The 26,804-nt window shown below is 35.8% G+C and overlaps 1 protein-coding gene across 3 annotated transcripts in view; it reads right to left on the bottom strand.

Annotated features, from left to right (window-relative positions):
* Window positions 1–25,748, bottom strand: part of LOC126965972 (pancreatic triacylglycerol lipase-like) — a 38,401-nt gene extending 12,653 nt beyond the window's left edge. The window contains exons 1-7 of one of the 3 annotated variants that reach the window (XM_050809822.1): window positions 25,590–25,748; window positions 14,270–14,379; window positions 13,707–13,865; window positions 8,442–8,579; window positions 5,178–5,281; window positions 2,015–2,142; window positions 855–995 (exon numbers count right to left, since the gene is read on the bottom strand). In XM_050809822.1, the coding sequence (XP_050665779.1) occupies window positions 855–995; window positions 2,015–2,142; window positions 5,178–5,281; window positions 8,442–8,579; window positions 13,707–13,865; window positions 14,270–14,379; window positions 25,590–25,677 (868 nt within the window). In that variant the 5' untranslated portion in view covers window positions 25,678–25,748. Of the gene's footprint in view, window positions 1–854; window positions 996–2,014; window positions 2,143–5,177; window positions 5,282–8,441; window positions 8,580–11,929; window positions 12,070–13,706; window positions 13,866–14,269; window positions 14,418–25,589 lie in introns of those variants that run through there. The other 2 variants (XM_050809819.1, XM_050809820.1) reach the window with 2 other exon arrangements.
* Window positions 25,749–26,804: the final 1,056 nt, after the last annotated feature.

Here is a 26,804-nt window from a genome sequence, read left to right as displayed (position 1 = left end):
AAGGTCATTCTGATAATTATTGAATTTTTTTGAGCTTCCTAAAGACGCTGAAGCAATCTAATTTATATGTAATTATTATAATGAAATTAACATTCAAGGCAGCTATATATTTCCTATATACTACGTTTGACTTTGTCGTGGTCTTCCAACGCATACTATCTGCAACTAAAGTTGGTTTGACAACGGAAGAATATTGATTTAAAATATCGATGATATACCTATTTATATTGTAGAAAAATCTGAGCTATTTTTATGAGTGAACTTATACTAGGTATACTATAGTATTAGGTAAAGAAGTCAACCCTAATGTCTTCAGAAGAGGTAAGAGTCACGCGATAGAAAGAGAGGCAACTAAGGAAATAAAATCAATGTAGGTTAGTAGCGCTGTGCGATCTGAATTACCACAATATTGTATGACCACAAGAGTCCCTATTTCTTGAATTGATTTTGCGGAGTGAGACTTCCGTACGTGTACTATTATAATAGATACTTTATAATAAGTTACAAGGCTAATGAGGTAAGAGTGCCATAAACGAAGGTATTTCAACGGAACGTGTACGGAACTCTGAGAATAAAATTGGCGAGATCTTGAGCTGAGCATTGAATGGTGAAAAGTTTCTTAGATACTTTATACGTCTAGAAAGAGCCTCTTGCTGCTAGACAACCAAAGAAAACAGACCAGATTTATTGCTTTAGCGTACTTAACAAGCTACGTCTTACACTCACACTTCGTGTTAATGTGCGAGCATTGCTCAAAATGGAGGGAACCTGTCAGCCTCAATTTTTTCCGACGTTCTCACAGCTGTCACAGTCCAATTCAACGTTAAGGTAATATAGTTGTAATATCTACTTACCAACAGGATCGGGCAAGCCAAAGCCAATTTTCTCGAGAAGTCTCCCATTAGTATGTATTATGTCAACAAAATCCGCATCAGTTTTGTCCAGTCGCTCGACGCTGGTAGAGTTGTTAAAACATGGCTGTGCTGGGTCCAATCCTGTGAACGAATTATATGAAGTAAAAATGACGAGCTGACAGTGTCGGTACAATGGCTGGTGGTGAATGTCACCCAATGGTGACACTCAGTCAATACTGAGGCCCGGTTCGATTCTCGTCCACCACCAATGTGTTTTCACTTTGTGGTATCAATTACCGGCTGCTGTTTTCTCGAACAAATACAATTCATGGAACTTCAAAAAAAACATAACCTTAAAAGCGGGCAGCGCATCTCTTGACGCCAGGTGTTGCGGATGTCTATGAGTGGTTGGCTCACCACTCCCCATCACGTGAAATTCGTACTTATTTCCCCCTCTCATATAAATAAAGGTGACACGGATCTATGCAGACAGAGCACATGGGTTCGAGTACCTCTATTGAGAGTTCAGAGATTATCAAATCAAATCAAGTCATTTAATTGCATAGATTGAGTGGGTACATTGGTGTTACATTATAATCATAGGTGCTAACAATCTGCCGGGTAGGCATGCAAAAATAATATTTTACAATTCTTACTCTAAGTTTACCGTGAAAAACATACAACATAAAAACCAAATTATTCATAAAAGTCTATCCACCACAATATTATAAAAATGTGAAAAATAAAACTTTGAAATATCTGAATTAACTGATTCTAATGACTATACATTCATGTCTGTTAAATATTCTTTAACTGAATAATATTTCTTCGTCATTAAAAATTCCTTAATTTTATTTTTAAAAGAGTTAATATTTAAGTTTTGGTCCGCTAATGATGCTGGTAGTTTATTATATATGAGGAGCCATTATATATTAATAATTTCGTACCTAAAGCGTGGAGTGACATATGCCTGATGGGGTAACATATTCGAAAGACAAAATTAAATTTAAATTAAAATGCAAGTTCTTTGTTTGTATATATTTTTCATTTTGCTTTAAACAGGTCTCAGCAAAAAGTTCATTTTTGCCACGATTAGTTTACATGAACAGTATATTTGAGGCAATAAATTAACAGAGAAACTGTGTCAGCCAAATATTTACCTGTAACTCTGGCCACTCGACCTAAATGGTATGACACGTAGGCGGCAATATGAGCGCCCAAACTGTGTCCCACAAAATGGAAGTCCTTTATATTTGCTCCGGTTGCAGATATCAACTGGCGCATAAACCTGAAAGAAATTCCAGCTATAAGAACATTAATTGGCAAATATAATATCAAAAGATCTATGTCACTTTCTTGGAATAGAAGATTCTATGAAGAATTATTTGGTTGATAAGAATCACCCAACGAACAAATGAGGCCATACTGCATATATACTTCAGGCTTTCTCGCAAGCTACTTAAACTCCCACGCCAAAGATTACGTAAATTAACCCATGCAATAACGGGTCACGGCCCTTTTAACATACATCTGTTTAGTATAGGTGTCACCGACAGCCCGCTGTGCAGAGCCTGCATGGAGTCAGAAGAGACGGCCGCACACATCATTCTGTAGTGTAGGAGTGTGGCCACTTACCGGGCCAAACACCTGGGGTCACCGAGACTCTCCACGAGGTCATGGGCGACATCAGAGGTTTGATTAACTACCTTGAGGAGCTGGGATGGCTAGATTACCCACCTCACCACGCAAAATAGGCGCGCCATAGTCGTCGAGTTGCGGATAGTAGCCCGTAATAACATATAACCTAAGAATCACCCAGATGTACATTGGACGTCCTACTTCTGGAATCACGGTTGCTACACTCGTAATAAATTGTAGCCCGCTAATAAGTTTAATCCGTAAATATACCGGCGCGCGTCCGCTTCAGTTATCTTCCTTGCGCATGACTACAGCTACGTACTTCGTACCACAAAATTCAACGCATGCCTCGATAATGTGGTAAGTCATGTCAATCGCAATTCCTAGACGTTTCAATACAGCAATGCTAAATACTCGTACTGAACTTTATATATACTTTAAATCTTTAATATCTTCGAAAATATTCATTTAAATTAAATACTGTAAAAAGCCATCTTGATCTATATAAAATGCACGATGTATACTTAATTTTATAAGGATTAATGCTGTATTCCTTAAATTTGCTTCGTAAATAAGTCATTATTTCCCATAAATAGTGAAGGTTAAAAAATGGTTATTGTGGATTATCCCTAAGAGGATTATCTCTATGTCTATACATATATACACCATCACGCATTCTTTCGTCAAACAATAATGTTGTACAATACTATAGATCTATCTCGTACATGTTCATTTACGACATCACATTAGAAAACTCTAAAATGATCAGTGTTTCTCTACTATCATCATTATTAGCATTCAGCTGGAAGACGTCCACAACTGGACAAATTACCTCCCCCAAAGATCGCCATGACGGTCGGTCCTGCACTACCCTCATTCAACCTGTTCCGGACGATCTCGTGGGGGGCCTACTAACACTACATCTTCTATTGAAAACCGCATCAAAATTCTTTAAATCCGTTACGTAGATTTAAAGAAAGAAGCAGGAGTAGCTTTAATAAAAGTCTGACAGTATGAGGTAAACAGAACATTTGTAACATTTTTACTACACTGCTTAAATCTTCTTATAATCATATTCGATCTAACATCTAAACTTCGCCTTTCTCTCTCTATGTCAACGTTGACGCTTAGAGGCAGGCTTATCCAATTTGACAATAGTAATATAAATTACTAGCTGACCCGACAAACGTTGTTTTGCCATATAAATTATTAGATAGAGTAGACTGTTTCTTAGACCATGCAACATTACTTTTTTTTTCTAAAATAAACGTAGCTTAGGTTACTCCTTATTACATCAGCTACCTCCCCTGGGACTCCTCTCAGTATGGGGGTACCACAAGGGTCTATTCTTGGACCCTTCCTGTTCCTAATTTATATAAATGATCTACCTAACCTTGTAGAAAAAAAACACAGGGTGGTATTGTTTGCGGATGATACTTATATTCAAAGTGAAACGAAGCCAAGTTTTATATGACGAAGTAAACAATGCTCTATCTGGCATCGTGTACTGGTTTAGCGCCAATAACTTATTGTTAAATAGTCATAAAACCAAATATATTAAATTCACCGCGCCAAATGTCAAAAATGTAGATGTGAATATTTTATTAAATGGAGAGGTGGTAAAACCAGTAGAATCTGCTGTATTTCTTGGCATTACTCTTGATTCCAAATTGCAGTGGGGCCCCCATATTGAAGGATTGGCGAATAGGCTTAGTTCTGCAGCATATGCGGTTAAGAAAATTAGACGGTTAACCGACATAGATACGGCGAGATTAGTATACTTTAGTTATTTTCATAGTATTATTATATGTCCTATGGAATATTGTAATGGGGCAGTGCGGCCGATATTGATACCATCTTTGTGCTGCAGAAGAAAGCTATTCGCGCGATTTATAACCTATGTCCTAAAGAATCATTAAGAGAAAAATTTAAAGAAATAAACATTTTGACTGTTGCTTCTCAATACATTTTTGATAATGTTCTGTATGTTCATAAGCATATTGAGGAATTTTCTAGAAACTGTGACATTCATAATGTTAACACGAGGAACAAACATAAACTTGTTATGCCTACTACTCGGTTGGATCGAGTTAGTAAGTCTTTTGTTGGGCGATGTATATGCTTCTACAATATGATTGAAATGTACAAAACAAATGTGCTACGAAATTTGAAAGAATTGTTAAAAACGTTTGTGTGGGAAAGGTTATTATAGCATAAACGATTTTCTTAATGACACCACGGACTGGGAATAAAGCGTACAGCCTCAGGCTCTTTAATTAAAAATGTTTATTGTACGATATCACATTGTAATCCATATCTTATATTAAAAAAAATGCCCGATGAGTTTCTTGCGCCCATTCTTCTCAGGTCTGAGGCAGTCTCTTTTGGATGGGTGGTAGTTTTTGACGTTCAATAAGTGATTTTAAATCCTATTTTGAATAAAAATATTTGAATTTGAATTTGCCAATAAATGTCCCGTCGAAATAGGTCCAGCCATTTCAGAGATTAGCCGGAACAAACAGACAGACAGACAAAAACTGTAAAAAATGTTATTTTGGTGTATGTACCGTATTAGTTATTTCAATATTACAAACAGACACTCCAATTTTATTTATATGTATAGATTACGCTATATGTCGCGGGCACCAGTTAGTTTCACAGACAGTGATCATATACACCACATACCCAGTAGTATCAGAGCCCACTCTCCTCGTATTAGCGACAGCTCTCCAGTACTTCCAAGTATTGCCACCTTTACTCCAGTCCACAGCTATTATATTCAGGTCCTCCTGAAAACAAACCCGATTCAGATCCGCAATAGAAAACATGCATCAGAACAATTATTATACAACAGACGCAGTCCTGTACACACGTGTTAAATTTGAGATCACTAACATACGCAGGATATATGGACTGTATTGAGAATTTAAAAAATCATCAAAATCGGTCCAGCCATTTTGGAGGTAGTTCAATTGTAAATCTAAACCATCCTCGAATCCACTTGAACACACACAGAAAAATTCATTCAAATCGGTCCAGCCGTTGAGGAGTTCACAGTCAACACACGTACAGAAGAATTATATTTTAATTTAATATCTTTATATATATATATATCTTGTGTGCGTGTGTATGTCACTGAACTCCTCCTAGACGGCTGGACCGATTTTGATGAAATTTTTTGTGTGAGTTCAAGGGGATTCGAGGATGGTTTAGATTCACAATTGAACTACCTCATAAACGGCTGGACCGATTTTGGTGATATTTTTGTGTGTTCTGGTGAATTTGAGATTGGTGTGTGTCTTCAGGTGGATTCGGGAATGGTTTAGATTCACAATTAAACTACCTCCTAAACGGCTGGACCAATTTTGATGATTTTTTTGTTTGTTTCAGTGAATTTGAGATTGGTTTAGATTCTCAATTCCGTCCATATAATATAATTCTCCTACTCATGTGTATGTTAGTGAACTCCTCCTAACGGCTGGACTGATTTTTCAAATTTAAGACGTGTGTACAGGACAACGTCTGTAGACACGTCTGTAGCAACATATTATATAGATACTCATAAATGAACTCCCGGTTTATTCCTTCGGTTATACTGCGAAAAAAGATGCGGCCTGTTTCGAAGAAGGTTTAAGTATATATGATATAATGGTGATTACTTATCCGGAACATATTTCTTTTTATCCAACTTCAAAAAAGGAGGAGGTTCTTAATTCGTCGATATTGTTTTTTTATGTTTGTTACCTCAAAACTTTCGACTGGGTGAACCGATTTTGAAACCATAAATGACAATAATCGTAAATAGAATTATATTAATTAATTAGATTGTATAAAAATACGTAATTATTTTTATACTTTTTAATGCATATTATATCTATTGTTTTGAAATAGTGTTTTTGAAGTTGGTTGTTTTTTTGTAAATTTTTTTTTTTGACTTAAGACTATCTAATATGTATTCGCGATACAAATAATTCAGTCAATACCATTATTTCGTTACATATAACAATAATTGATATAATGAGCTTTGCCGTTTGCCGGTCAACAGTTGTAATCTAGACTAATATTATAAAGCTGCAGTGTTTGTTTGTTTGTTTGTTTGAACGCGCTAATCTCTGGTGCTACTGGTCCGATTTGAATGATTCTTTCAGTGTTGGGTAGTCCATTTATCGAGGAAGGCTATAGGCTATATTTTTTTTTTTTCAAAATAAGGGATCCGTAATAAAATTGCTATTTTGTAACACAAGCTGTAAAATCGAAGACCATTTTTGCGTGCGCTGCAAAAACTATTGACAATAGAACAAAATGATGTACAGGCTTATAATATAGGCAATATTTTATAACTTATAAAACTATCGCGTGAATTATACTTTATATGGCAAAACAACGTTTGCCGGGTCAGCTAGTTATATTATAATTGTAACAAGCTGACCCAGCAAACGTTGTATTGCTATATAAAGTAATAAAAAAATTTTTGGAGTGTAAAAAGTAGATGCAACCGATTCTAAGACCTCCCAAATTAATCGTACTACATTCATGTCTTAATTATTGTAAGTATTGATCCATTGCCATCTTGCAACACTATAGCGGATTTGTGGATGGAACAGAATAATTTAAAAATCGCGATACAAAAATAGGGGTTGATCGTAGAGGGTTGAAAATTTAGGGTTGTATGTATTTTTAATGCTGTATCATAAAAAAATAAAAACAAAAAATTACTTACGTCCAAAAAAATTCAAAAAAAAAATTGGGGTTAACAACAACATTTAACCCTTAACATTAAAGGGGATGAAAAATAGATAGTAGCCGATTCTCAGACCTACTGAAAATGCATTAAAAATTTGGTAAAAATCAGTAAAGCCGATTCGGAGGAGTAAGGTAACCAACATTGTGACACGAGAATTTTATATATAAGATAAAAACGGAGAATAATGTCTTATCAAAACATCGGTTTCAGGAACTCTTACTAGTGCGGTACTCTTTATATGGCAGATAATCTTTATTTACCAGTGGGAGGCTCGCATTGCACAGGATGCCGGCTAGATTGTGGGTACCACAACGGCGGCTATTTCTGCCGTGAAGCAGTAATGTGTAAGCATTACTGTGTTTCGGTCTTAAGGGCGCCGTAGCTACTGAAATTACTGGGCAAATGAGACTTAGCATCTAATGTCTCAAGGTGACGAGCGCAGTTGTAGTGCCGCTCAGAATTATTGGGGTTTTTCAAGAATCCTGAGCGGCACTGCATTGTAATGGGCAGGGCGTATCAATTACTATCACCTGAACGTCCTGCTCGTCTCGTCCCTTATTTTCATAATAAAAAGAGAAACACAAGCCTGCTTAGATACGGATCACCTGGTGGTGATGGTGTGTCGTCACCGCGGCCCTCTTGTAACACCAGAACAACCCGAGCGAGCCCTATAATAGTGGGTACCAACACATTGGTACGTGGCGTAGTTCAAACCGTGGACACCGGGAGAAACAATGGATCTAGTAACTGCCACACCCACAAAGTACTGCTGACGACACAGTATAAAAACTAAATTATAATGTTAATCACGGACTAGTAAAAAAATAAGGACTCCGTGTCACCTTACATAACAGTGTAGCACAAAAACAAGCCGATTAACGTGTAAATACATAGCCCCACGTACACACTTACACTACTACAGGCCGATAGGCGGCCATTATAAGAATAGTCATCGTCTGTGACAGATCAGTTTGCGTCTCAATAAAATATTTAAAAGATGCCGTCGTGCGTTGTGATAAAGTGTAAAAACGATACTTTAGAAGTATTTGTGGCCATATATGATTATTTAAGGGAGAAAAATTGTGTAACTAGTATCCCCCGTAACCGCACACACACTAGCATAACGGTGCTTCACTTGCTAATATCACGGCGCGGAGTCCTTCTTTTTTACTCGTCCGTGAATGTTAATATGATAATTGTCATACCATTTTTAAAAATCCTTTAGTCATGTCGTTAACCCAGGAGGCATTGCTGTGACTCATAAATCCATGCACAATCATGATAGTCCTGCGGGATGGATCAAAGTCCACCCACTCTAGTCCGAATTGATCACCCGGGTATACCTGTAACGTAAACATATTTTATTACTGAACAACATACTGTCAACGGTCGCTACATTCCCAATCTGTGCTATCAGTTACCACACGTACACATAAATTTACCACACAAACGTTTTTAATCAATCTTTTGAATTTCGTAATACATTTGATTTGAACATTATTTGGGAACGCCCCACAAAAGACTTACTAACTCGACTTACCCGAGTAGTAACCATTATAAGTTTATATCTGTTCCTGGTGTTAACATTATGGTTATGACAGTTTCTAGCAAATTCATTTATGTACCTAATAATACCGTGATTCAGATGTGTTCTTTCTTAAGGATTTCTTTATAATTTCCGAATTTTGGATACTCTTTTACGCTTCTCGTACGTATTATTAAATAATATTTTATGAAACATAAAAAATATTACCCTGTAAATATAATATGTGTGAATGTCTTCAAAATCTGAAGAATAACAAATTATTTCTTTATATTTTAAGCATAGACCTAAGAAATTTAAAATTACTTAATACATTAGAATGAATCGCTACTCTGTGATATTCAAATTATAATTATATAATTATAAATTTATATTTACGGCCTTACAAATAAACTTGGTATAAAGTTATCACTGATGATAAACAAATAAAATGAAAAATGTTTACAATATCGTTGACAACACTGTCAATACAATGATAATTCTGAAGTTGTTCACAGAATACTGGGTCTCGAAATCTCGAGCAATTGCCAATTCCGTGGCCATCTGGAGGGCAAAGCCAAACTGGCTTCAAAGAAACTGGGCGTCATAAATAGAGCACGGCAATACTTCAAGCCGGCCCACATTCTAGCGCTCTACAAAGCGCAGGTCCGGCCTCACATGGAGTATTGCTGTCATCTCTGGTCTGGCGCACCCCAGTATCAGCTCGATCCATTTGACCGCGTGCAACGCAGAGCAGCTCGAATTGTCGGGGACCCAGTACTCTGTGAACGGCTGGATCACTTGGCGTTGCGTAGAGACGTCGCTTCATTGTGTGTCTTCTACCGCATTTATCACGGGGAGTGTTCCGAAGAGCTGTTCAACCTGATTCCTGCCGCCAAATTTCACCTTCGCACGACACGCCACAAGTTACGATATCATCCCCACCATCTGGATGTGTGGCGGTCCTCCACAGTGCGGTTTTCAAGGAGCTTTCTTCCTCGTACCACGAAGCTGTGGAATGAGCTTCCTTGTGCGGTGTTTCCGGGACGATACGACATGGGTACCTTCAAGAAAAGCGCGTACACCTTCCTTAAAGGCCGGCAACGCTCTTGTGATTCCTCTGGTGTTGCAGGAGAGTGTGGGCGGCGGTGATCACTTAACACCAGGTGACCCGTACGCTCGTTTGTCCTCCTATTTGCATAAAAAAAAAAAAAAAGTTGTTGTGGTCTCAAATCTATAAGTACTAATATATAAATTATAAAACGGTTTGTGAGTTTGTATGGGATAAATTCTGTTACCAATAGATAGCCATATTATTATTGAATGTCAGTGACTTTAATATATTAACCCGAAAAATAAAAAACTTTTTCGTGGTAGTTGGATTTGTAAAGTAAGTACGGACGAATACTAGAAATAATTGATGACTTAGAAGAACGTTTGGCAGGTACCTAAGTATTACATAAATCCAATTTATTTGATGACATTTCCTCGACCATGCCAACTTCCTACTAGTAGCACCATGAGGGCCGTGAGCGACGTAACACGAAGCGATCATGAACGACTCATTAATTCCAACAATTTATTGAATTATAAACTGGCACGCGACATATTCTCAGAACATCAGCTAACAATTAAGTTTAAGAAACCGAGAGGTCTGTAGTGAAGGTGAGGGTCAAAATGTAAATAAAACCCGCAAATGTTTGAGGAAACTTTTGAAATGGAAACTTCTAGGCATTATTATGAGGTATTACGATTGTCTGTAATAATTGTATTAATAAGGTCATAATATTCTGGTCGGGGGCCATCCATAAATTATGCTACACTAGTTTTATCCCCCGTCCCCCATCACTCTTGTGGAATCCCCTTCCCTCTGGTACATTTAAAATAGGATTTTTTTTCAACAGCGAGCGTGCACTCGCTAAATGGTTAAACCTACATAAGCCTTATAAATTAAGGTCAAATTAGTAATACTCTAAAGTTTTTGGTTTACCTTGGAACTTGTAAGTTTTAGTATTTTAGAAAGAAAACCCGAACATTATTCAACAAGGCTAAAATTACCAAAAATTGGTCAGTTTACACAAAAGCCTTGACCGAATACAATAAAGAAACCAGTAGGGCCCGTAGAGCATCATGGAGGAAGTTATGTTAGGACGTCATGAGTCCGACTCAAGGTGTAAGAATTCATAAAACATCCCATGAGAAGGAACTCTTTGGACTTCTAGTCTCAACCCATTTCCCCGGAACGCCCAACCTTGAAATTGAGGAACTTAAGGCGAGGAAACCATATAGAACTCGTAGAAAGGACTGGTGTATGCCCGCCAAAGTAATAAGACCGGCACAGGTGAAATTGACGATTAAATCGTTCCAATCCTATAATGACAGCTGAATCTGTCGCCCCTAAACCTATATCTACAAAACGAGGCGAGGGCCAGCATGCAAAGAGTAATGACCCATATGCGGACGAACTGGCTCTCAAACTCGCTGCGGCTGTTTGAGCAATCCTTACTGAGAAGTCCTGTATTAGACATTGTGAGTGACACAATGTTGCCGAAATTTGACTTCATCAATAACTTTAGCACTGAATTCCCCACAAGAGAGGACTGGTTAAACAATACATGGAAAAAAGGGAGCCATTAAATGCCATTAAACCCTATGAAATCTTCGAAGAGTGCCCCAAATTTGGCAAATCTATCAACTTGGGAATCTTGCCTCTGTTTTCAGTCGGAGGTATAGCCCATAATAGAATGTGCGGAAACCATCCTAAGCAAATGATGCGTCGGCAAGTGTACTTATATCCATTCAGATAGTCAGGGGGCTCTGTCCGCTATAGACTCAAATAGATTAGTCTCAAGGACAACTGCCGGACTATACTGAATACTCGGGCGAGTAATAAACAGAGTTACACTTGGGTTCCAAGACATACAGGGATCCAAGGCAATAAATACGCTGACGAACTTGCAAGAATTGGTGCTAAACGCACTCAATTTGGCCCTGAACCCTTCTGTGGTGTCCCAAGGAGTCTTCTTAAATCAACCCTTGATACATCATGTTCACAAGAGTGCATTAAACTCTGGAGCAACACTACGGGTTTAGCCCATTCGAAAATCCTAATCAAAGCCTTCAACAAGAAGGCTGCGCAAGAGGCACTAAGGCTAACTAGGAAAAACTTACGCATTCTAACCAGGACAACGGGGCCACTGCAGATTAAACAAACACCTCTCAATTTTAGGTCTCACAGATTGCAGAACACATTCTCACATTCTCTCTGAATGTGGTCCTTTAAAACGTAAACGTGGCATCTCTTTTTCATTCTTTAACCAAATAAGATACGTCAGCTCACTGCAAAAGATATAATAATATTCATGTAAAGAATCAATGTTATCAGTGAGATATAGTTAACAGTAGCTATAACATTAAGGGCCGATTTTCAATCCTCAGTTAAACAACTAGATAAGAGAAATTCGACGAATAGCGCAATTTCAAATTTTTCAACAGGCAGATAGAAGTTATCGAACGAATTAAGACTATATCGGGTGATAATATTTATCGGCCCATTTGGGAGCCGGTTAAGAGCTATCGGTGGGATAATTAGGACGTGTTTTTAAGTTTTTTAAGCTATATTTGTAGATAAGTCATTCTCTAGTTATAAGTGTATTATCTATGCTCATGTCAAAAGATCTAATGATCTAATAACTATCATCTTTTGACGACTACACACGTAATTTATGTTATTACTATGTAATATAGTAGAAATTATAATATAGTGGATATTTTTGAGAAAATTGACGACTTCGCGATTGAAGAAGAAATCCATTTCCTCAACTTTGTAAACCCTCCGGACAGAAAAACCAGTGTTGTGAGAGAGAGACCAGATCACAACATTATCTGGAATGATAATGAGTTCTGGAGGAGATTTCGACTAAAAAATATACCTACTGTTGCCTATTTAATCTCATTGATTGAGGATACAATTAAATAGGAAACGCAAAGGTTTGTAGTATTTTTTTAATGATACCTCAATATCATAGAAGTAAGTACCACGAAACCAAATTTTAATTGAAATAAACTGAACAAATAAACGACTGAATTAGAGGTTTGTTGTTATTAATTGTTGTGATAAATGTCTAATGTCAAACAAGCATCCTTTCTCTGTCTTATGCGTTAAATAATATATATGTCCATCTCGCTTGCACGTATGAAGTGTGAAGTTGCTTCGACAATACCACAGACAACTATTCTTTGGATAAAAAGCGATTGAAAAATTCAAAACTTTTAATTGTTAGATAAACTGCTAGTTAATTTTATTCTCTCGATAGTTATCTGGTGATATATCTGAGGATTGAAAAATCGGCCCTAAATCACATTGGTTACAGTGAAACAGGGCTGCACTGAACTGTACTAAAGCCACATTAAAAACCATAACCATAATATAAATTCTTTAGATAATTAACCGAATTCAAAAAAGGAGAAGGTTCTCAATTCGTCGGTATGTTTTTCTTTTTATGTTTGTTCAAAACTTTCGATTTGGTGAACCGATTTTGATAATTATTTTTTTTATACGTCCAAATACAGCCTCTTGCTTTTAGTCAACACATGAAAATAGACCAGGTTTCTTACTTTAGTGTGCGTGACAAGCTACTTTTTACTTACTCGCGATATGTATGTCAATTGTTTAAGTGTGCGTGTGTTGATGAAAATAGAGGTTAACCATCAATCTCAATTTTTTTCGACGTTTCCACAACTGTCACAGTCTATCTAGAGTCTAGACGTATAAATGATCGAAGATAAAATCATTAAAAATAATATATTTTTACAATAATTGTATTATAATATTATTGCTGATGTTAATAGAGAATCCTTCACTATCAAGAGACAATTTATTGACTTGTTTAAGGTATTTTTATTCTGTAAGGTTCTGCAGATTTCCATGTCTGCATAGTGGCCTTACCTGCACCCTTTCTGGTTGGTGGCGTGAGGAGAAATAGAAGTGTGTGTTGACGTTGTCGGAAGATCCTGGCCGCATGTTAAGAAACCACAGCTGCTTCATCAGCGAGCCCAGACCGAAGCAATCCACTACATCCGGCACGGGGAGTTTCGACGTAGTTTCCTGTGCAATTTATATATACAATAGTACATTTCGTATAAGTACTTATTAACCAGTGGCTCCTTTGCACAGGATACCGGCTAGATTATGGGTACCACAACGGCGCCTATTTCTGCCGTGAAGTAATGTGTAAGCATTACTGTGTTTCGGTCAATAGGGCGCCGTAACTAGTGAAATTACTGGGCAAATGAGACAACATCTTATGCCTCAAGGTGACGAGCGCAACTGTAGTCCCGTTCAGAATTTTTGGGTTTTTCAAGAATACTGAACGGCACTGCATTGTAATGGACAGGGCGTATCAGTTACCATCAGCTGAACGTCCTGCTCGTCTCGTCCCTTATTTCATAAAAAAATCTAACCTAAGTATTCTTTATAGATGTTAGCCTTAATTTAAAATAACTACTTACGTCAAAGGCAGCATAGTCGTGGCTTATCGGTGACTTGGTTGTTGAACTCTGGTTAGCACCACGAAATGATAGAAAATCCTTCAGATCATCCGGGCTGATGTGGTTCTCCACTAAAAAAAAGAATCGCAGTTGAACTGGTGTTTATTTCATCATAGGAATTCAGATTTACGTGATAGTTGGTGATCATTGACCCATAAATACTAATATATATGGGTGATAATTATGACAATAAGGAACGAGACGGATAGGACGTTCAGCTGATAGAAATTGATACGCCCTGCCAATACAGAGCCGCTAAGGATTCTTGAAAAAATCTACAAATTCTGAGCGGCACTAGGTACTATTGCGCTCGTCACCTTGATACATAAGTTGATAAGTCTCATTTGCCCAGGAATTTCATTAGTTACGACGCCCTTCAGACCGAAACACACAGAAAAAGCGCCGTTGTGGTACCCATAATCTAGCCAGCATCCTGTAAATTATCTAAGTAATTCCCACTGTTAAATGCCCTAAGTCGCCTCTTACGACAACATTGGACCTGGGACTTCCCTATCATTTTTGTGCCCCGGGGAAGATCAGGGCTTTAAACAGGAGGTCGTTCATGAGGGATCCACATCGGCGCCGTTATGGTGTGCAAGTAATATTGTCTTTCGGTTCAGACGCTTGTGAAAAAATGGTAGAAGCCAACGCATGTAGGCGGGGGCTGGGGTGCCTGTAACCCTAGTTATGCATAGTTCCGCAAATCTTTCACTACGTTCGTCTCGTTTTAGCTCTTCAGGAATTAACTGGATAATAAGAGCTTTATAACAACTTCGTTATTAATAAACGCGAAAAAAAGTTATTCCAAATTTAAAACTTTGTTTGTCAATCTGTTAATCTATCAATGACTGCACATTTCATACAATTTAGTGAATCGCAGAGTTTCGCTAGGCTATCATCGTGTAATATACTTCGCCTGGTAGTCACTTCCCGTGACAGCTGGCTCACGTGATTGGCCTCAGAATACGTCATCAGTTGCGGTGAAACAACGCTACAGACTTTTTTTTTAAATGAAAATAAGGGAAAAGACGAGCAGGTCGTTCAGCTGATGGTAATTGATAAGCCCTGCCCATTATAACGCAGTGCCGCTCAGGATAATTGAAAAACCCAAAAATTCTGAAAGGCACTACAACTGCGCTCGTCACCTTGAGGTATAAGATGTCAAGTCTCATTTGCCCAGTAATTTCACTAGCTACGGCGCCCTTCAGAACGAAACACAGTAATGCTTGCACATTACTGATTCACGGCAGAAATAGGTGCCGTTGTGGTACCCATAAGCTAGCGGGCTTCCTGTGCAAAGGAGACTCCTACCGGTAAAAGACTTGCTATAGATGTGAGCGACACGACAACAGCGATGAAATGGTGAATGTCAGTATGACATATTATATCGTGAAGTAGTCAAATTCAAATTCAAAAATTCAAATTCAAAAATACTTTATTCATGTAGGTCACGGAAATGACACTTATGAATGTCAAAAAAAAAATAATAAAAATATTGTTTCTTATTGAATTTACCGCTACTTCGTAAAGGGTTGAGCTAATGAGAAGAAGTAGCAAGAAACTCATTGCCACACTTTTAAGTCACGATTTACATTTTAATTGTTTTACAAATGATTTCAATAACAATATATGCAAAGTGACGCAACAAATGTCAAAAACTTAAAGGCTTACACGAGTAAGTCAAAAAAGAAAAAAAAAATGTGAGAAAAAAACATCGACATTATTTTGTAAAAGTAATATGCAGAAAAGAACATATTGTGATAGGAACTAAATATGTCATAATGATAAAATAAAATATTACGATTTTTTTCCAGATAACGATGACTATTTATTGAATAAACATTTATTTTCATTAAATACAAAAATTTACGAATTTATTTCAAATCGTGACTACTTAATTCGTTTAATCAGTGACTTCGGTAATAGTTATATTCGATGTTGCCTCTGAGGACGGTATTACTGTGACAAGGCGACGCGTCGCCACGGCATGCGTCGCCACGCCAGAAATCGGTTTTACGTGCGGCTATAGATGTTTCGCATCAAAAAGTAAATTAATACTTATAAACACAAGAGTTATTGAGTATAGTAGATGCATCAATCCACACACAGTCTTAGGCCGCGTTTCCACCTGCAAGATAAGTTCCGCGAGAAATGTCCGACAGTCTGTCTGACAGCAGCTTGCAAGTGTAAACCCAATTGCAAGTCTTTGTCGCGACAGTTTGTCAAACGCTTCTTGCGAGTAGTTGCGAAAATATGTCTAAACATTTCTGCATTAAATCGGTTAGACGCCTGGATAGCTCTTTTATGAGTTTTTGTGGCTATGAACCCCAAGGTCCCATCGCCTCCACCCCAAAGGGAACAAATATGTATCCATCACCGAGTGATGCATATTTCCTCTGCTTTAGGTTTTCGGCAGTTTCCGCCGCTGCACCTCCCGCTCTAGATGAATGTTCAAATTATAAAGTTAATAGGATTTAATGAGTGCAATTCTTCTTTGTGGGACTAACGGCACGCGGATTATAAAAACCGAATTAAAAATAACTCTGTGCTTAATTCCATAGTAAAAGAATTCTCTACAACTGAGAATGAAGTCCAAAAAATTGCAGCATCAAAATGAGTCTTTGCTTTGGTGATATTGAATCTCTGAAATGTGTGTCTTGTAACTTGTTTTTTTTTATAACGTCTTAGTCTTACTATAATAACACTTCTTAATGAACTGCGGTCATACGAATAAAATTGAAATATTGTTGACCATCTTCCAGTTGTATTTCACGTAATAAATTATGGTAAACACCAGCTTCACATCTGGTAGAAATCCATTCTCGAACCCAAATTGATATTTTTTTCTTATTCAACAACAAAATTATTAATGCAGTTGCTACACGTGCGCGTCTTTACTGTTCCTATCGCGACACTCGTAAACACCTCCGCGATAAGTTGCGATAGTATGATCAGCAAGCTTCTCGCAAGACATTTCTAGCAGAGATAAATTGCAGGTATTAGTACGACATGTAAACAATATTGCAGGAACTCATGCAAGACTTCTGCGAGTTTGCTTGCAGGTGGAAACGCGGCCTTGTGCTATCGTGGTAAGAGAATACCAGGCGGAGTATATTATTATAGTAAGGTTATTACGTTAAAATATGATTATAGGCAGTGCCGGATTAACCATGTAGTAAGAGTACCAATTACCACGGGCCCCGCGTGAATGGGGGCCCCGCATATTTTAACAAATTCACAACTGTCTGAGTGTATTTTTTTAGTGACGCTTATTAAGATATGGTCATCTAATATTTAGGTTAATCTAATATTGACACACTTTTACACAAATTATCTTGCCTAGTACTAGGCATAGCCTATGTACTATGGGTACAAGACAACAATATATTTAATACAATATACTTACTTAAACGTACATAAATACTTATAAACATCTATGACTCGGAAGCAAACATCCACATTCATCATATTATTTTTGCACCTACCGGGATTCGAATCCGGGACCTCTAAGTAGGCAGGGCCACTAAGCACCATAAAATTGAATTTACTTGATGTCACAAAAACGTGAGACGTTACAACTTTTCCAACTTACGGCCGTTTTCAATAACCTATCTATCCTTAGTTTAACTTATGGATACATTGCATACATTAGTCCAATGCTATCTGTCAAGAGGTTATTGAAATGTAAGTAAGCGTAAAAGGATAGATTTGTCTCATTCTAGTAAGTTAAACTAAGGATTGATAGGTTATTGCAAACGGCCGTAAGACAATCCACGTCAGACACTCGGTAACCGACAGTTTTCGATACAAATCAAGGGCTCTTACAAAGAACTTGGTACGGGCCCCGCGCTTTCTTAGTTCGGCACTGATTATATATTCAGTTTCAAAAGTAAAGGTTACGTTAGGTGCGTACGTTACCATGGTGACCAGTAAATAGCTGTCGTATTCCCTCGCTAAAAGATATAAATTGAAAAAATATTAGATACAGTGCTGACATATCGAGTCGATCGCACGCGCGCCATTTTGCGATTCTTTATTATGTAATTCCCGCGTGATTTTGTTACATTTTCAAAAGGTGACAGCAATCATGTTACTAAAAGGTAGAATAGTGTTCTACTAGTATTATTATTTATGCTTAAGCTGGGTTGCATGAATTAACTTTAGCAATAACAAACATATTAATATACCGGTTAAGCGAAAAGATTTAGATGTCGTCATAACTTTTACTGTTAACCGTTCAATCTACGCCGCGCCGCCTAAAGTTATTGTTAATGTTAAATAGCTAAATAGTCACCTGTCAAAAGTTTCAAATAATTAATATTCGATGATGACTTGATATTTCACTTTTTAACCTTAACGTTAACTAAACCAAGGAATACAATGGTGCAACCTTAGATAAAAGATTAGCTGTTGTAGCACAGCGGAGACCATTCCTTATTGAAAGGATGCAACACATTCCGCATTACGCAATCTATGTTAAAGTCAGCGTCACTGTTAACGTGTTAAATTTAACTTAAACTTCAACTATAACAGCTAATATGAAGCAACCGAGTCTAAATATATTATTTCAAACATAATATAATTATAATGTATCAAGATAGTTCACACACAGGGTAAGTCCGGATAATTCAGTTATTTTTGCATCAACAGACACAACCAGAGCAACACACACATGGGGGAAAACATAATGACGTTTCGTGCAGTGTTGCCAGCTAAAAGTGATTTGAACTTTAAGTTACCCGGACTTACCCTGATGCAACTTACTACGTTTCAATTAAAACAAATAGTTTGTGCTGTGTAGTGTTAGAATTTTTTTATGGAATAGAGAACAAACTAGCGTACGGGTCATCTGATGTTAAGTGATCACCGCCGCCCACATTTTCCTGCAATATCAAAGGAATCAAAAGAGCGTTGCCGGTCTTTTAAAAGAGTGTACGCGCTTTTTTTGAAGGTACCCATGTCGTATCGTCATTTTACAGCTTGTTCGTTAGAAGGGGATCATATCCTAATTGGTGACGTGTCCTTAGAGTGAAATTCGGCAGGAATCAGGTGAAACAGCTCTTCGGAACAGTCCCCGTGATAATGAAGCGATGTCATAACGGAATGCCGAGCCGCTTCACAGAGCCCGGCCAATCGAGCACCTCCGAGTTACACGCGGTCAAATGTTTCGAGCTGAGGGAGGGCGGCATAAAAGAATAATTAAGAGATTGTAAATATTCAGTCAGTTTCTTTATTTACTGAAAAATAATAGAATGATTACATACTAAACTTTTTTATAATCCTGCTTACAATCAGAATATAATGCTGAATCTTGTAACAACAGGAAATAGTTCGTGGTGTTTTATCTGAATCAATATAGGAATGTTACCGCGGATGTGAGGACTACTGTATCGTGGCGGGGTTTAAAATTTAGATCATAGATTTACAAAATGCGTATAGACATTAGACAGACGCAGCGTGCAAGAGAGAAGAACATATTATGTAACGGAAATACAGCGAGATAGAACAGGTAAGAGAATCTAATGTTACTGTAATCTATTGTCGTCATTACCGCGCTTGACGCTTGGCATCAGTTGAAATTCAAATTCAAATATTTTTATTCAAAGTAGGATGTGACATCACTTATTGAAAGTCAAAAACTACCAGCCATTCCAAAATCAATGCATCAGACCTGAGAAGAACGGGCGCAACAAACTCAGCGGGCTTTTTTTTCATCGAAATAATATGTTTACAAAATAATATTGTACAATTAAACTTATTTTTTAATAGCCTAAGGGCGGTCACTCCATTCCCAATCTGTGGTATCATTAAGAAAGTCATTTATGTTATAGTAACCAAACAAACGTTTTTTAACAATTCTTTTGAATAACGTAATACTTTTGTTTTGAACATTTTCTGGGATCTTGTTGTAAAAGCATATACATATCCCCACAAAAGACTTAGTATTTTGATAATATTAAACCAATATGTATAGATCAAAATTGGTATTATTTATTATATTGGACGCAGTATCGGGCTGTCAGCTCATCTATACGCTGATATATTTATTATATTACTAGATAACCCGACAGTCGTTGTTCTGTATATAATAAATACTGTTTCTGTTGTCAATAATATTTCGTAACATCGAGAATTATTTCCTAAAATATGCTCGATGTTGTTGAAACGAAATTGTTTCAAACCAGAACTGTCAAACCGTGCGTCATAAAATTCTCTCATAGAAAATATGATCGCACAAAACAAATATTGGATACAAAATTAATTATGGGTCAATAATCGAAATAAAGCTTAGCTCTGCTAAAATTTTATAATAACTATGAACTTATTTAAAAGGAACTGAAAAAAAATTATCACAAAGGAAGCAGGCAGGAAATTGATATTCGAACAAAAAACAAGGTCTCGTTCTTTAAAATGTTTATAAAATGATTAAGAAACAATATCTAGAGCGGGGAGTAGACATTGTGTGGCCTACGAAGAGTCCGGACGATTTCTATGTCTGGGATTTACATAAAGTCCCTAGCCTACGAGCGACGGCGCGGCCGTCGCGTCGTTAAGTATATCGTAAAAGTGACGTGTGATTATTTTTGAAATTCGAATATTTGTCTCTGACATTTTCAACTAAGAGTAGATTGGGCAGGGGTGGGACAGACGCCTTAAAGTGACGTTTTCAGAAGACTGTAGTGCCATCTGTTAGTTGGCCCGAAAATGAAAGCTTTCGCAGCTGTTACTCGCTTTGAAACCTTTCAACTTTTCTTTATTTGTGTTGCTGCCCACACTCCCCACTGGTCATAAAATGGCGGCTACGCCTAGCGCTTGCACATGTACAGTAGCTCTCGTGTTCCATTTTGCATATTTACACTACTAAATCTATCCTTTATGTTCTATGTTGTGACAAAATTAGATAACTAACTAAGCGCAATTTCAATATGGTAAAAAATTTCAATACCTACATTAAAAGTAGAGTTATATATTAAAAGAGAGTTGCGTCAGAACATTAAAAATGAATTTTATAATATCGAGCTTATATATATTTATTTTCGGGGCCAATCTCCAGATGGCGCTAGTTTTCAAATAGACAGCTCATAATGCGTAGAGAGGGCTCTCTTTTCCCTCTATATTATTATACTCTTTGAGGTAGGGTTAGAACCGATATCGAAAAATGTCTCGTTCGTTCAATCATCGTTTCGACATTGAATACGATGTAACTAAGAGTAGAATTGGACACGACTAATGCCACGATATATCGAGAATCGATTTTAGAAGTAGGCCCTCTGGCTCATCCGCGGAACAATTCAAAACAAGAATCATAAACGCAGCCATTGTGTTACGTAATATAAATAATCAGTTCGATCAAGAACTTTAATAAGACTAAATTATAAAAAGTTTTAAGAGTTACTTATTATTAATTGTTATAACTACCAATTATTTCTGGTTCTGAATTATATTTTACATTTGTATTACGGTATTGTATTGGGTATTTTTAATTAATTTTATGGACATTTTAAAGAACCACCTTAACTTTTCTCACTTCTACGACCTTCTCAGTTTATTTCAAATAATATCCTAGTTGTTTTACAATTTAGGAGACCTAAGAAAACAGTCATGTTTTTAAAATAATCTGCAAGACAAATTTCATAAAACTCTTTTTGATTTTCAGGCATTTTAGTTAAAATAAGAAAACTACGTTTAAAACTAAAAAGTATAAAATAATTTAATAAAGATTTCATTTAATACATATCTTATGCAAAATAATATGTATGTAATAATAGGTTTGCATAAGGGGTGTGTTAAATTAAATCATAATATTGGATCGAATTGTGACATGCGATGAAAAAAGGATTCTTTACGATAACCGTAAGCGAAAAATGTAATGGCTGACCCATAGGGCTGGCCATTATGTATATTTAGATCATTATATACTAAATTAAAGTATTAATGCGCAGGGTAAACAGAAAACACGCAAACAAGGTGTTTTTAGACAAGTTTGGTGGTGAAAATATAGCATTTGGAGCTGTGAACATTACTTTATCCTGTTACACATAACCTTAAGTCTTACTTGTAAATGTAATACTCGAGAGCTATTATGAAATACCAGTTTTCTTTGCAGTTAAACAAGTTTTATCTCGGAATGATGCATTTGTTTAGTATACTACTCTCATAAAAGTTGTTCTTATAGCTTTTACTTTTTTGTGTAGGTACATTTATTCAGATTAGTAATCAATAATGAGGATTGTAAGCAAGTAAGCTGTTTGCGCCTGTTAAACTGTTTAATTTTCGACGCAAAAATTTTGAAAATATTGGCTTTGTTACATAGGAGCCGTGAACTCATATCGCTCAAGGTCGCCGGCATTTAGTGTCGCCTTAAATACTTAATTTTTGATTCGTTGTGATTATTCGCTTTCGAACTTAGCCGGATTTTTCGTCGTACCCAATCGGGATACTGTTATTACTACTATTTCAAACTTATGTCACGTTTCACTGCACTTTTAATACTATAGAAAATTTCAATTTTTACTTAGGCAGTCCTGCCTCTTATTACATACTCGTAGTATTAAAATACTCGAATATTCGAAATATCAAACTTTCTTGTCTAAGCTGAATAAAAAAAAACAACTGATAGTCGATAGTAAAATGTTGCAATTTTTTTGATGTGTGAAAAAAGTAAAACTCAAAAATCTCAAAGCATGAAGGTTCTATGTCAATTCAAAGTAACTATTACAATAAAACGGCGATTCTACAGGTGAAAATGATATACCTATTAAACGTTTATTAGCACCTTAGTTAATATACAGTATGAAACTAACTTCTATGAAATAAATGTAGGTACATACTTGTTAGCATATTTGCTGACGATATGCCAAAAATTAACGGAATCCGTGCATTGGTTTTGTCAAAAAGTAGACTTTTCATTTTGCACAAATTTATACGTACTGTGTAGTATTAGTTAACTGGGTCAAGGGTTGAATGAATTTATATTTCAATGTACATACTTTTTTGACATTTGTCCACGGTACACCGCACAAGGACGTTCATTCCACAGCCTGCTAGGTTGTACGTGGGAGAAAGTTCTTTGAAAACTAATAAAAAAAGTTTATCTAATAAATTATTTGTTAAACTTATTAAGATATTCGAAAAACACAAAAAAAGTAGCCATGTTTAGGTATTTGGTGATGGTTGCTAAATAAGTATAAAAAGTATCGATAAACTATAATTGTGAGGAATTCCCTATTAAGGAATTATTTTTTCGTTATTTTAAGTGAGCACTGAGCACCACTTCAGTTTATCGCGAGTCTTCTGGGCAAATAAGCTAATTTGTATTTCGCAGTGATTTCATACTTTTTGCGCGATTGCCTCAAACGATTGACTATGAAAAACTAATTGAAGTTCTAGCTAACTAGCGTAGTAAGTAAAAAGTAATTGTTATTGATAATTTAACTTTTAGCTAGTAAAATTAATAAATGCAATTATTGAAATAGACACTTATTAAATAGGTACTTGACTTTGTGTATGTGTAAATTGTGTTTTTAAGTTAGTTGTTATTATTATTATTATTATTACTGTGAATTTGACGTTTATTTTTCGGGACAACACTGTACGGTGATGTAACATGTGTATTCATCAAGAATGTGGTGGACATTTAGAAAATTTGAAAATTTACGTTTCCATTATTATTCTAATGCGCAATATTCAATTTAAAGTTCAGTTCAGATAGGTATCCCGAAATAAAAAAGTGTTGGTATAAATGAACATAGTGAATTTAAATTACGTCGCAAATTATCAATCAAATCAAAGGTAAAGCCGACAACATGCCGCCTTCGCACATCGTTCCGGGGTCAAAGTAAGTTGTCTATATAGACTGTTAAATTTTACTACATTTATTTGAATATTAATTATTTTGTTTGAAAATTTTTCAATTTAAAGTATTACTTATATTTTTATTTATTTCATAGGTATGCAGACCATACTGTATAATATTATTAATCACTAGCTGACCCGGCAAACGTTGTTTTGCCATATAAAGTACGCGATACTCGAAAGTCACGCGATAGTTTTGTAAGTAATAAAATATTGCCTATATTATAGCCTGTACATCATTTTGTTCTATTGTAAATAGTTTTTGCAGCGCACGCAAAATAGGTTTTCGATTTTACACCTTGTGTTACAAAATAGTAATTTTATTACGGATCCCTAATTTTGAAAAAAAAACATAGCCTATAGCCTTCCTCGATAAATGGACTACCCAACACTGAAAGAATCATTCAAATCAGACCAGTAGTATCAGAGATTAGCGCGTTCAAACAAACAAACAAACACTGCAGCTTTATAATATTACTATAGATTTTCGCAGCGCACGCCCGTGATTTGAAGTGAAAGATGTTTTAATTTGTAAGCACCTACATAGTAATAAAGTTATTTTATAATTACCTTCATTAATCATTACACAAGTGCCGTATAAAGGCTGCATTACAAATACCTACATAACATTATTATTACATACATTTTACTATTATTATTATTTTATGAAAAGATGAAAACTTTTGAATAACTTTAAGAATAAGGAGTTAGGTAACGTAATGGCACCAATAATAGACACTTTTAGAAGTTCATGCTTTTCTTTCTAAAATTAAAAATATGTTTATCGTGTTTTAAACAAAATTAGTATTGAATACGATAAAATATGTCCTTGAGATATAAATCGACTATATTATATTTTTAAAATATGATGTAAACGAGTAATAAATAAAATATGTATTTTTAATATCTCCAATTTTCGACATTAGCACTCCAATAGTCAACACCCAGTTACCGACAATTACCAGTAGGTACTTACGTTATTGATGTTTTCTATGTCGATTCAAACTTACACTGTGGTAAGTGGTGTATTCAATTATATTTATTAGTTATAGTTAGACCTTTTATTGGACATAGAAACATTACTTTATTTATCTAAAATAAAAGATTTTTTCTAAAATAAACGTAGCCCAAGTTACTCCTTATTACATCAGCTACCTTCCAATAAAAGTCCCGTCCCGTCAAAATCGGTCCATCCATTTCAGAGATTAGCCGGAAAAAACAGACAGACAGACAAAAATTAAAAAAAATATATTTGGATGTATACATGTACCGTACAGATGTAGAAAAAAACGGTTATTTCAATATTTGAAACAGACACTCCAACTTTATTTATATGTATAGATTACTTTTGCAACTAATCTCTTAACATAATTTCGATTAAATTAATTATTATTAAAACTACTGTTTATTATTTTATGGTACTCACATTCATCTGTTGTTAATATAAAGGGCTGACACTCTCCAAACTTCAAATTAACAATGATTACACCGCACAAAATTAAAATATACTCCATTATTCAAAAAAACATTAATTAATTACAACGCACACTTAATTAAAAAAATACAAAACTGTTTTAAATTCTTCTAATGATTATAAGTGCTACAATTGTTATGAACCATAAAATACGACTGAGCCAGCGGCGAGTGACGACGGTCGACGATCATACCTACAATGACAATGTTTGATAAACGGCTAAATTATTTATTTACAGGAAGTCAGTCGACGGAATCAATTCCGATAAATATTTATCATTTTATTAAATGCAAAAAGAATAATAATTATTATGCCATATTATTGTCCTGTAATATTGATTAATGAGTCAAATAGTTAGATATTTTAACGGACTTCAAAAAAGGAGGAGGTTCTCAATTTGTCGATATGTTTTTTAAATGTTTGTTACCTCAGAACTTTCGACTGGGTAGATCGATTTAGATAATTATTTTTTTATTAGGGAAGCCAAAGTTATGGATTCGTCATGTCTGTCTGTGCGTCCGTATGACACAGCCACTTTTTTTTAACTACTTATAAGAACTTATACTGTTGAAAGTTGATGTATTTTGCGAACTGCATTAAGATTTTCTAAACTAGAAAAATAAGAATTTCCCCATACTTAGACCTGAAAATCAAAAATATAAAAATTATCAAACCCATACGTGTTTGAATAGGTCTTCAAAAATGATATCGAGGTTTGTAATATATATTTTTTTCTAACCCGTATAGTTTGCGCGCGAGAAACACTTCCAAAGTGAAAATAACTTTAACAACGAAAAAGTTCTTCACACCGAACCTGTCATCAATTCATAAATTAATTCAAAAATTTTAAATTCATTTGAGTACTAAATCTTAATACAGCAATAGAACAGCAGCCACGTCGTCTTCACCGAAACTCATCTATACATACATATAAATAAAATTGGAGTGTCTGTTTGTAATATGGAAATAACCGTTTTTTACTACATGTAAATGAACATATATACGGTACATATACGACTGTACAATATTGTATATTTTTATTGAAAAGAGCGCAAAAAAAAGAATGCTGGGAGAGTTTCTTACGCCGCTTCTTCTCTCTCAGAAGGCCATTTGTTTCCGAAGCGGTAGTAGTATCTAGTTTTTTTTAATTCGGTCGTCGGTTGTCCT

The sequence above is a fragment of the Leptidea sinapis genome, chromosome 9, assembly GCF_905404315.1.
Source record: "Leptidea sinapis chromosome 9, ilLepSina1.1, whole genome shotgun sequence".
NCBI lineage: Eukaryota > Metazoa > Arthropoda > Insecta > Lepidoptera > Pieridae > Leptidea > Leptidea sinapis.
The sequence above is the reverse complement of the archived record's forward strand: the minus strand, read 5'-3'. Positions and strand labels throughout refer to the sequence as shown.